The following is a 12,524-nucleotide window of genomic DNA, read 5'->3' on the forward strand; positions in this document are numbered from 1 at the left end:
CAGCCATGACTTTGTTGAGTGACCTTGGGCAAGTCTCTCTCTCCCTGGATCTCAAGTTTTCTGATATGTCATGTGAAGACAGAATAATCCCATTGTTCCTGCTTTTGAATATTATGGAAGTCAAGAGAGATACAACCTAAGAAAGCATGTCAGTTGTAAGCAGGACACCCACAAGGTAAATACCAAGGAGGGCAGCTCTTGCTGTAAAGACTCCATGGAGAGATGGCCAAGTATAAACTCTGACACAAATTGCTGGCTGACCCACAAATCTTAATGACCCAATTTGGGAGACAGATAAAAAACCATACAAGCCTTTCACTTCTTGTAACCTGCTTATCTCCACTTTATTTTGACATAGGTGATGACCTGGACAAGCTGCTAGAAAAAATGCAACAAAGAAGAGGAGACAGTGTGGTCACCCCTTTCAATGGGGATCTTAATGAATGTGTGTCGCCTCAGGAGGCTGCTGCTATGATTCCCACGCAAAATCTGGGTAATGTCACTTAAGGCTGAGGAGGGAGTCAGTCCTTGGGACAGACATTACCGAAGCTCAGTCACTCAGGGTTTGAGGCATTCTCAAATCTCATCAACCATGAAAGGGCTTTTTCCTCATTGTCTACCTGGTAAATCAGGTTCAAATTAAAAATGCCTTACCCTGGCGTGGCCTGGATCAAAGGCCTTGTTCTTAGTAAAACTTTCTTAAAATTAAAACCAAATACTTTATCCCCAAATAGTCTCTTTTTTCCTTGGAAGATTCCCGGATCCTCAGTGTTTTTACCAGCTGTGCCCAGGGAGTTGTTGTACTTGCTGAGGGCTTCAAAGAGCGGCTTGAAAGAAACTAGACTGCAGGTTGTGCAGGGCCCCTGGCTCCTGCTCCTTCACTTCTCCTCTAACTTGTAAAACCCACATTATCTCAGGGAGAGGGAGGCCTTCCTGGAAGGCAGCAGCAGTACCAGCACCGTCAGCTGCCTTGCCAGTGGGGCCCGAGGGGGGACTGTGGGTCTGGGACAAGGCCGTGGGTCATTAGATTGAATTCCTTCAGGTTAAATTCCTTCCCCCAATTCACTGATTGACAGGGACAACATAGAAAAAGACAGGAAAAAGAGTTAGAGGAAGAATGAAAGGAAACACCCTCATCAGATGCTGTTGACAGGGAGTTGGCCTCCCCTGGGTTTCTATGTGAGGACTGCCTCAGGCAATAAAAAGCAGCCTGGCTTGGCATCAGCTCAGTCCAAAAGACAAGTACAAATACATACCATAAAATGTTTTGAGTCCTGCATGGTATTTGGTAAGAAAGCAGCTATCCAGATGATCCAAAATGTGTTTACATGAACTGTTTTGAATGGTTAACAAAAAGTTAACAAGTTTAGAATTTTAAAATTCTCAGGTTGTTTACAGACCCCCAAGTTCATATCCTCAGTTCCCTGTTTAGGAAATGTTGTTTCACAGTAATTAAGCAAACTGCAAACTTTGCTAATTCTATAAATTTGTGTGTATGTTAGTTCCTGCGCATCCAACGTGGGAAATGAACAAAGGAAGTTTTAGTCTGACCACATTGAAGGACAGGCCTGTAGACCTGTGTTGACTGGTAGTCTTTGTGGGTAAAAAAAAATTTTTTTTTTGTGCTGGGTATTGAACCCAGGGCCTTGTGCATGATAGGCAATGTATTATCACGGAGCTACATCCACAACCCTACTATTAAAATTCGCAGCTTTGAACTTTGCCAGTGGGTTCTTTCTGTATCAATCTCCACTTGCAATTGTAGGTAGGGTATTGTGACTACTGTCTGCCTCAGCTACATTGCAATTTGCTATTAGAAAACATTAATGAGCACAAGTTAATTAGGGCCTTATGATTGTGTTCCAAGGGCCTACATGTGTTCCTGAGAAAAAGAAGCCTTTAAACGAAACTTGGCAACTAGTTGTGGTGGCGCACACCTGTAATCCCAGTGACTTGGGAGGCTGAGGCAGAATTGCAAATTCAAGGCCAGCCTCAGCAACTTATGGAGATTCTCTCTCAAGATTAAAAATTAAAGAAAAAAAAAGGGGGGATCCTAGGGATGTGGCTTAGTGGTAAAGCACCCTGGGTTCAATCCCCAATACAAAAAAAAAAAAAAAAATTGGTAGTTGCCTGCTCAGCTGTTTCACTGATGAAACTTGTTTCTTTCAGAATGTGTGTGTGTGTGCACGCTCGCATGTGTGCATATGGGAGATTACTTGCTTGATTATAATTGGCAATAAAAAGCTGCTGACATGCATAGAGTATCTGGACAATGTTTTGTAATACATCACCTGTTTAGAGGCCAGCTGGCTGTCATGTGTCAGGTCTCTTCAGATAGTACTGGTGTCAGTGCTGGCGTTGACTACACCACCTAGGTCTGCCAGGTCACAAGAACTGGCAAAGTTAAGTCTAGTGGGAAGAAAGGTCAGGGTCATGTCTTCATGACCGAAGTTGTCTGGTCACCAGGAGGGGAATTTCAGAATGTGTTGCAACTGAACTTGCTAAAGAGGTAATGCTTACCGCGGTGCCATTCAGAAAAGCACAAAGGAACTCAGCATTATCATAGTTACAGCATCACCTCCTTCCCTGAGCTGGGCTTGGGTACTGGCCTGTGCTCAGATTCCTAAAAACACTGGAAACTCTCTCCTTTCTCCAGATGAATCCTGGCTCCAGCTGGGACAGTGCAGTCTGTCTCCACCATCTCTGAGCCAGGGGAAAGGATACTGAAGTAGGCATTTGCAAGACAGTGCATCAGTTTTAAAATAATACATTTGCAAAACTCCTACATCCAACTCCTGAGCACACCTCTCAGCCAGCTTTTCAGGGAGAAAATAGGCAAATCTGTTAAAACTCATAGTGAATGAGAAAAGCAAGTGAGAATTCTTGGCAATAGAACATGTGTGTTATGTCCCCCTTATGGCTCATAGTGGCTATCACAGAAGTAAATTAATCTTGTTCTTATAACTTTTTTTAATTTTAGATTTAGATAATGAAACCTTCCAAATTTATCAACCACAGCTTACGGTTGCCAGAAAACTCTTATCCCAGGTGTGTGCTATTGCAGACAGTGGCAGCCAGAGCCTGGACCTCGGCCACTTCAGCAAAGTAGACTTCATCATCATCGTCCCAAGATCAGAGGTTCTGGTCCAGCAAACTCTTCAACGGGTTCGACAATCAGGTAAGAGTGAACTCTTGGAGAGGATTCTTTCTAGGTCCAGCCTGGGATTTCCCTTGACCTCTGTCTTTTGTTTAATCCAGTTGTTTAGAGGACACTTACAATGTTTTTCAGTAATAAAAACCATAAAAGCACATTAAGTGTTACTTTGAATTTATCTCCAAGTTTTCCCTCAAAGTACTCTGACCTTTTTCCTGTTTCCTTTCATGGTCAAGGGTAAATTGATGGGCAGGTTTCCCAGATACTGTTAAATCTGTGATGTAATCAGTGGGACTGGAAATCTGGTCATTCATTTATAAAGGCAAGGACAGCCCTGTGGGGATGGTGGGATTGGTGCCATCTGAGCTCCTTCTCTGCCCCCACAGGTCAGGTTCTCATAGGCAGATTCATGGACAGTTTACATATTGCCAGCACATTTTCAGCATAGAAACCAGAGCACCTTCCTCCATGTATCAAAGAGAAGTCTCATTATTAAAAGTACAAAGTTAGGAGCTGGGGTTGTGGCTCAGCAGTAGAGTGCTTGCCTAACTCATGTGAGGCCCTGGGTTTGATCCTCAGCACCACATATAAATAAATAAAATAAAGGTATTGTGTCCACCTACAACTAAAAAAAAAAATTTTTTTAAAGTACAAAGTAGGAAGCAAAATTTTTACAAGATTGTGGCAAGAAATATCCCCTTTAAAAATAAAATTTGCTTAGAGTTGCAGGAAAACCATAGGAGTTGAGAAAATTTGGACAGCTGAAAAATGCTAGCCTGTGTAAATTAGGTGTGAAAAGGAAATTATAAATGCCAAGTTGCTTCTGATTACCTTAACCGGAGACACACACACACACACACACAGAGATTTTAGCTGGAGGATGAATCTTTTGTCCACATTAAAGAATTTTTATTTTCAATATATTTGAAAATAGGATGCAGAAAAATTCAGAAGTGCTTAAAATTTGGCTTGTATGTTGCACACCTATTATAATGTATCTCTCAGACTTTATCTTATATACAAATCACAACAGGGGATCTTGTTAAAATGGAAATTCCCCTTCAGTGTATTTGGGGGAGGGTCCAGATTCTACATTTCTAAGAAGGTCCCAAGGGGTCCCAGTGCTGCTGGTCAGAGGACCACACTTTGAGTAGTGTGGCTATATAAGAAATCTTCCCTTGTTAGTTCTAGAGGCTCAAGAAGCTGAAAATAGGTTTTCCCCTCTCTTGAATCTTTCTTGGTGGTCGTGACTGACACATGGAGAGTCTTGCCAACAACTTCTGGAAGTCCAGAGGCAATCTTTCTTTTAGTGTCTAAATTTCTGAATGCCAAGTTACAAAATGACCCAAAGTGATTAAGCCAGAAAAGGTCAAATGCCTTCTCCTCTCCAGAAACAAGAGTGGATGCTACACTTTCTCAGCTACTGGTCATTTCTGCATTTTCTTTATGCCAACATCCTCCATTGTGGGAAATGAATGGGCTTCCATGACACCAACCAGCAGCCAGACCTTTCATTTCTTCTGGGGTTTCTGCTTCCATACATGGAGGCAGTGCCTTCTCTTTCAGCTGTTTTACTCACACCCATTGGCATTTGCTGCCTTCCTGTTTGTGATCTGATATCCCAAGTCATATCTGAACAAACACATCATAGCACCTGTTCAGAGTGACAAAATCATCTGCAGAGCTTTTTCCTGAAATAACCTCTCGGTGACCTGCACTTTCACCTTTCCAATAAATGCAAGTCCCTAAATAAAGCCTTGTATGGATGGAACAGTTGTGTAGGTCTTTCCTTTTCCCTTCTCAGTGCTTTCAGATTTTTCTAAAATAGGCATATTAAGATTGTTACCCCAACCATACCCGAGTCCCTAACCCACACTTTGGTGAGCATAATAAAATTACTGGTTTTTTTTTTTTTTTGGGGGGGATGTTATCCTTTAGAAAGTTACCAGAATCTAACCACTTACATAAGCTGGGACTCTGAAATTTCAGGCAAAACGTATTTTAAAAATTATTCACATCTAACTTTGGTATACATGCTAAAATTTTTGCACAAAAATAGTCATTTCTATTTATCTTTAAAATTACTTTATTCATTTTATTATAGAAAAATAATTATGGTTTTATTTTGAAAAATAAAGGAAATAACAGAAAAATTTAAATACTTGTGGGTGAGGGTAGAGCTCAGTGATGGAGTGTGTAACTAAAATTCTCAAGACCTGAGTTCAGTCCCTAACAGGGAAAAAAAAAATAAGCATTTGTAATTCTACCATTTAAGGATAACCACTGTAAATATTTTATTGTTAACAAATAACTTAATATGTCATTTGATGCCTGTCTTCCCTGCCTGTATACTTTTGGGACATCATAGTGTACATATTTTTCCATGACATGAAAAGCTTTTGTAAGCAGCATTCTTAAAAAATACATAGTGTTTCATGTTTTAACTATTTATTTGTATTGATAATTAAATACCTTCTTGGAACGTATACCAATTGACAGAAGAGAAAGACCCAAACACATGTTAAGATTTGCAGATAAATGGGTGGAGACAGAGAAGATAATGCTAAGTGAAGTTAGCCAATCCCCCCCCCAAAAAAATGCCAAATGTTTTCTTTGATATAAGGAGACTGATTCATAGTGGGATAGGGAGGGGGAGCATGGGAGGAATAGGCGAACTCTAGATAGAGCAGAGGGGTTGGAGGGGAAGGGAAGGGGCATGGGGTTATTAATGATGGTGGAATATAATGATCATTACTATCCAAAGTACAGGTATAAAGACACGAATTGGTGTGAATATACTTTATATACAACCAGAGATATGAAAAATTGTGCTCTATATGTGTAATAAGAATTGTAATGCATTCTGCTGTCGTGTATTTAAAAAATGTAAAGAGAAATTGTTCATTAAAACATTTCTTAAATATCATAGCTCTTGAAACAGAAAGACTTCCCAATAAATCAACTGACTCGGTTTCAATTTTATCATGTCAACTGAGGAGAGCTTAGTTGGTCTGAAGTCACAGAGGGCAGTCCCTTGTGAGCAAGGACCCTTTTTTTCATTGTTGGATGCCTCGTGCCTGAGTTAGGGTCTCTCTTGGGCCTGACACCATCAGGTGCTCTGCTAATGTTTGAATGGAAGTCTAGGGGGAAGAAAGGAATGGGCAGAGGGAAAAGTGATGTCCATGGTCTCTTCTTTCTGGTTCCATTTGCCTCCTTCCCTAAAGAAGGCAGCCAGCCTGCTAGGAAAAGCACAAGGCCGGGAAGAGCTGCCAGGTCATGTAGAAAGGGCACATCCTTGGCAGCCCATGTGTGGCTCAAAGTAAAAAGATGAAAATAGAAACCATCGAGTTGTTGCAGACCCAGCACTAAAGTGAAACATTTGATACCTCAACTCGCATTCTAATTAAGAAAGAAAGGAGAGAAGGGAGGGAGCATGGGAAGGGAAAAGAAAATGTTATGGAAGGAATTCCAAGGCGAAAAGAGAAAGGCAATAGGATAAACATTTTTAAGCTTGCTCAAATAGGCTTGTATCTGCTGGGCTGAGCAATGGAGAAGGATTATTTAATGCAGACTACAGGAAATGCTTTTGTTTCAGGGTCTTTTTTTAAAATCTGCATTTATAGCATAATTCTTCTCATTCAGGGAGACTCCACATCCCACCAGAACTCTAGGATACTGATGCAATCAAAATGTAAGCCATTTTCTGTTCACGATGGGGAGATGAATACAGGAAATATCAGTGACTGTATTCTAGTCCTCCCTGCTTTCAAATGGTGCAGGTGGGAGCATTCAGCAAATGGGAGCAGGTCTGGCAGTATCCAGCTGGGGGCCGGGTGGAGGGGTGTCGTTTATCGTGCTCAGGGAAACAGAATGAATTTGGTGCTTCAAAACGTACATGAATTAAAAGAGCCAGAGAGATATGTTTTGTCTGCTGATATACAGGTAGATTATTCTGTCCAAATGGACATAAGAGAGTTTTAAGAAGTGGAAAGGATTAGGAGGGGAAGTGAAGAGGGAGAGGAAGGCATTCTTACTTTCTAAAATATATTTTCTTGTTCTCATCAATCTTATATTCTTTTGTTGATTCCCTAAAATTTCATCAGAAAAAAAAAGATAGTATTTATTGGGCAGTGATAAAGACAGCAGGGAACAAGATTCAAAGAGGGAAAAGTCTCGGGATGCCAGGATAGAAGAAAAACACCAGAGGTTTCTCCATACAAACATAACTGAACATATCTGCTTGTTCATGGGTGGACCACCTAGCAGTTTCCTAGTGCTCGGGACCTGCAGTTCCTCATTGTCAAACACCGTTCCCCCTCGTTGTGTGCTAGACCCTGCTGGATGCTGAAGTCATCTGTTCACATGTTCTCAGTTCCAGACCACAGATTCCTTTGCCATGTACTCAAGGTGTTGGACTCTTTGCAGGGGAAGGAGGGATTCAACCTTTCCAGTTGTTGCCGTAATTAATTCTTTTTTGGCTCTTTAGTTGGATCTGTCTCCCATTCGCCACCCTAGCTATAGCAGGCTCCATTTCACCCACTCAGACCTCTCACCTCAACCTCTCTCTTAATAAATGCCAGTGCTGCCTCTTTCCCCTTCCCCTACCCAAAAAAAAGAACCCCAGAAACTTCAGGTAATCATGTCTTGCCTTCAAATCTAGAAACCTGTTTACACACCCCTCTCTTTCCCTTTCCTCCTGATCAATGGGAGGGCTGCCCTCCTCTCTTTAAGCCTGGCTCTCTACCTCACGCTACGTACTGCTGTCTCCTGTTCTCAGGGACCTTGAGCTATTGATTATCTCTTCTCCCAGTGCCATCTTCAAATGCCATCTTCAAATTCTCTCAAGGACTCATTCCATCAGTTTAAAACTGCTCACTCTCAAAGACAAAACAAGCCTTTGTTGATTTTCCAAGCCCTCCAACTCCCTCCTCTAGCCACCTGCCAGACTGGAAGAGTTGTGCAGGGTCACCTCTACATCCTCACCTCTGCTATGCACAGCACCCTGCAGACTGGCCCTCTCCCCAGTGTGACCAGTGCCTTTTAAGTCTGTAACTGAACTTTTAGCAGCACATGACCTCCATTCCTTCCTTTAAATGCTGCAGGTCCTTTGACTTCTAGAACCTTCCCAGCTTTTCTTCCGCAATCCTGCATTGCTACTTATGATCCCCTGAGATTCTCAGCCATGACACTCAACACTCTGGGTTATAGTTGTGTGTTTATGAGCGAATGACCTTTCTCTTCAGCCAGAAAGTGAATATTCAGGCAACATGTCTATCTATCTGGGCAATGACCCAACAGACATTTCATAAATATTTGCTGAGCTGAATTTTTTGTAATATTTTGTGAGTTGAATGTTAAATTAAAATATATTTTAAAACCCAGATAGGCATAGGAGTAATCCTCAGGCAAAAACAAATTTTTTTTTCATTCAAAACATGTTTCAGAAATCAGCTTTGGTCAAGAGTGCAGACCTTCAGTGTGTAGGCATTATGTGTGTCTATCAGTATGCAGGATTTTGGAGTTGTATACAGTGTGTGTGTCTAGAATGTTGTTCTTGTACAGGTGGAGTTCGTCTTCCCTCAGATACCCTAATCAGTAGAATGCCAGGTTTTTGGTGGTTGTTTGTTTTGTTGTTGTCGTTTGTTTGTGATACTGGGGACTGAACCCACAGATGTTCTACCACTGAGCTACATCCCTAGCCCTTTTTATTTTTTTGAGACAGAGTCTTATAAGTAGCTGAGGGTGACCTCAAACACGCAATCATCCTGCCTCAACCTCCCAAGTCCCTGAGGTTACAGGAGTCTGCCACCGCACGTTGCTTCTTATTAGTTTTTCTAGACTTCAGACTGTATTAACTCCTTCTAGTGATGGGTTCTGGCTGCTGGTCAGACAGATCTTCTACTTTCATGGCCTGTGGCACTGGCTCACAAGTTATGGGACACGTGTTCTAAGTTTTATTCCCCTTCAAGGTCCCTGGTTTGTAGAAAAAATGCTGCTTCTTTAATGTTTTAGAGGGATGGCCTTAAAGGAAATGATATTGTTTTTTTCTCTAATTCCACAAAGAAGATACAGTTTAATGCTCAAGTGTTCTGTAAACACAGTTGGATTCTGTAGCTTCTCAGTAAAGAAAAGGTGAGGCGGGGGCAAATATCTCCAATCTAGCTGCTTGGAGTTTTTGTTAGGGACATTTACAGATGGACATTTATTTCTGCAGGGATGCCCATGACTGGGACTCCATCTTTTGGCAGTGAGATTAATAACCTTTAAGGAACAGTGATTCCTTACTACTGCCATTATAGGACTCAGTGAGTTGCATATCATCATAAAAGAGGACTCAGTGATACCTCCTAAGTTCCCAACCATGTCAATAGTAGGATTTAGTATTTAGGAAAACTTGGCTGAGCCTCTTGGTACCACCACTGGTATCCTGGGTGGGAACTGCTGGAATCTATTTTTTTTATTGTGTAGTTGGAAAATGTGACAGATTTTTTCATGCTTTATTGGAAAATAAACTTCTGTTTAATCCTATAGAACTGTGATAAGCAAATTAAATAAGTAAGAAAACAGAACAAAAGTGATCTTTATCAGACTGGCCATTTCTCAGCACTTCTGACCATTTTCAGATTCTCTGTGTCTATTTTTATTTTTTTGCCTTGAGGTTCTGGGGATCTAACTTGTGCACATTAGGCAAGCTATCTACCACTGAGCTACATTCCCAGCTCTTTGTGCTTATTCTTTTCCATATTTTTATTGGTGCATTATAATTATACAGAATGCTAGAATTCATTGTTAAGTATATGTACATGTACATGGTGCAACAGTGTAATCTGGCCAATTCCCAAGAATTTCCCCTTCCTTCTTTCCTCCCTCCCCCAATCCTTTCCTCTACCGATCTTTCAGTTTTCAAGAACTCCCACCCCCCACACCTTTCTTTTTCTTTTTCTTCTCTAGCTTCCCACATATGAGAGAAAAACAGACCCTTGACTTTCTGAGTTCAGATAATTTTGCTTAACATAATGTTGTCAAGTTCTATCCACTGTGTTTAGTTTTGGAAAACAAAACATGAAGGCTAACCCAGAAACTAATGGAAAAGTTATATCAAAATCTGGGGTAGAAGTGACAAGAAAAGAATGAGTATAACTTCATTTATAATTTTGACTTTTCATCATTAACAATGATTTACTTAAAAATTAAATAATTAAAATGATGGGGGTAAAGCAGACTTAAAATTGAATACAAACAGAAATATGTGAATCTAACTGCATATTACAATGATAACATTGCCTCTTAGCAAAATAATTAATTCAGGGAACTTTTGAACACAGTTCTCCTACTGTACATTATCAATGTGTTATATCCTAAGCACAAAAAAATGCAGATAATTAGTATGTTAGTGGTTTGGGAGTGATAATGACAATTTTAAACTATTTTATGTATATCATAGGAGACAGCAAATTTAATGCTGTTGAAAATTAAGGTTCTCACATGAAAGAAGGGAGCTTCCAATATAGAGTGGGGAAAAGTAAGAAATGTTTTCCTTTTTTAATATCCTTAGCTGTAGATGGACACAATACCTTTATTTTATTTACATATTTTCATGTGGTGCCGAGGAACAAACCCAGAGCCTCACACATGCTAGGCAAGTGCTCTACCACTGAGCCACAACCTCTGTCCCGGGAATGTTTCTTGTAGATTTAAATTGGAGATGTAAGTGTGAACTCATAATTTGAAGAAAACTTCATATATTTTTTATCTCTGTCCAGCAAAAGAGCTTACAAACAGTGACATCCCAGCATCAATGAGCACATCCAGATTTCAGCTTCTAATACCACTCCCCACTATCCCAGCTCTGAGGTGGAGACAAGTCTGGGATATTTTGTTGTATCAGAAAGTGAGAACATACTCAGAATTGTTGGGGATAGGTTAAAAGGACGAAGAAACCTGCTTGAAGGGTATTTTACTCTACAAATTTACAGATTTTGAGTATCAAAAAAAAACATTGGCAGTGGATTGTAACCTATTGAAATTGTTTTAAAAACCTGTGAGCCTAAAGTAATGCTGAGAAATAAAAGGGGCAGAAGTGAGGGGAAACCCTGCTTTACAAAAGAGTGCCAGTTGATAAATGTAGAGGAGAAAAGCCCTATTTAAAAAAAAATTTATGTATATTTTTCCGTTGGAGATGAACACAGTATATTTATTTATTTTTATGTGGTGCTGAGGATCAAACAGTGCCTCATGCATGTGAGGGCCGAGTGCTTTACCACTGAGCTATAGCCTCAGCCCCAGAAAAGCCCTATTTTTTACTGCCAATGTAATTATTGGTCCCTATAAGGATCATCAATGGATACTAACACCACTGGATAAAATGTCACTGGAGAACAAATATCCGCAGTCTCCCAAGTATCATTCCATGGGTTAAAAATGACAAAGGAGAACAGGGCCGGGGTTGTGGCTCAGTGGTAGAACGCTTGCCTCGCATTCGTGAGGCACTGGGTTCAGTCTCCAGTATCACATAAAAATAAAAACAAATAAAATAAAAGTATTGTGTCCATTTACAACTCAAAAGAAGAAAAAATTACAATTAAGGACTGGAGGCATAGCGCACGCACACACACACTCACACACACACACACACACCAAAACAAAAAGGAAAAGTATCTACAATGGAGAGATTTGGCAGGAGACAGTACCCCAACCAAGTAATCAAACTTTGGCATCTCCAGTTATGGACCAAATTGACCTTATGGACCAAATTGACCTTATGGACCAAATTGACCTTAGGTGCAAAGGGAAGGATATGATGTCACCAATGGGGTGTAATTGCTCAAAGTGTTTAACTCATGTCTAATCACGGGCAGTTGCCAGACAATCTAGATGGTGTGGCCTTTTTCAAAAGCAGACTAGGCTTAAAAAACAGCAGTGTTGTGAAATACCGGAAAGAAAAAGGAAAGGGAATTTGTTGGGCTGTTTTAACTATGCAGAATAAAGGGACATGACAACCAAGTATAAGGCTTAACCCTTTTTATTATTATTTATTTTTTAATTAACAAATTGTATATTTTTATGGTGCACAACAATATCCTTAAATAGGTATATATGGTGGAAGAGCTAAATCAACTAATTAAGATATCTATTACTTCACAGGTTTTTTGTGGTAAGAACTTCAAAAAATTTATTCTCCCAGTAATTTTCATGTATATATTATATTGTGAGACTCTGATCATCATGTTATACAATAAACTTCCCGAATTTATTCTTATCACACCGAAATATTGTGTTCTTTAACCAATATCTCCCTAATCTCCTCAGTCCCCAGCCACTGCTTAATTCTTGATCAGATTCTCAACCTAAAAATGAAAAGTAAAGCTTG

The 12,524-nt window shown here is 40.2% G+C and overlaps 1 protein-coding gene and 1 pseudogene across 2 annotated transcripts in view; one reads left to right on the forward strand and one right to left on the reverse strand.

The window, feature by feature from the left end:
* The window catches only part of LOC308631989 (large ribosomal subunit protein uL23-like), a 491,218-nt pseudogene that overhangs the window by 243,825 nt on the left and 234,869 nt on the right, over positions 1-12,524 (reverse strand). The window lies entirely within an intron of this gene.
* Positions 1-12,524, forward strand: part of GREB1L (GREB1 like retinoic acid receptor coactivator) — a 122,655-nt gene that overhangs the window by 67,816 nt on the left and 42,315 nt on the right. The window contains exons 14-15 of the mRNA XM_081263579.1: positions 359-493; positions 2,981-3,178. Coding sequence (XP_081119705.1) covers positions 359-493; positions 2,981-3,178 — 333 coding nt within the window. The remainder of the gene's footprint in view (positions 1-358; positions 494-2,980; positions 3,179-12,524) is intronic.

Source organism: Spermophilus citellus (genome assembly GCF_964194105.1).
Source record: "Spermophilus citellus genome assembly, chromosome: 12".
In the NCBI taxonomy this organism is placed as follows: Eukaryota; Metazoa; Chordata; class Mammalia; order Rodentia; family Sciuridae; genus Spermophilus; species Spermophilus citellus.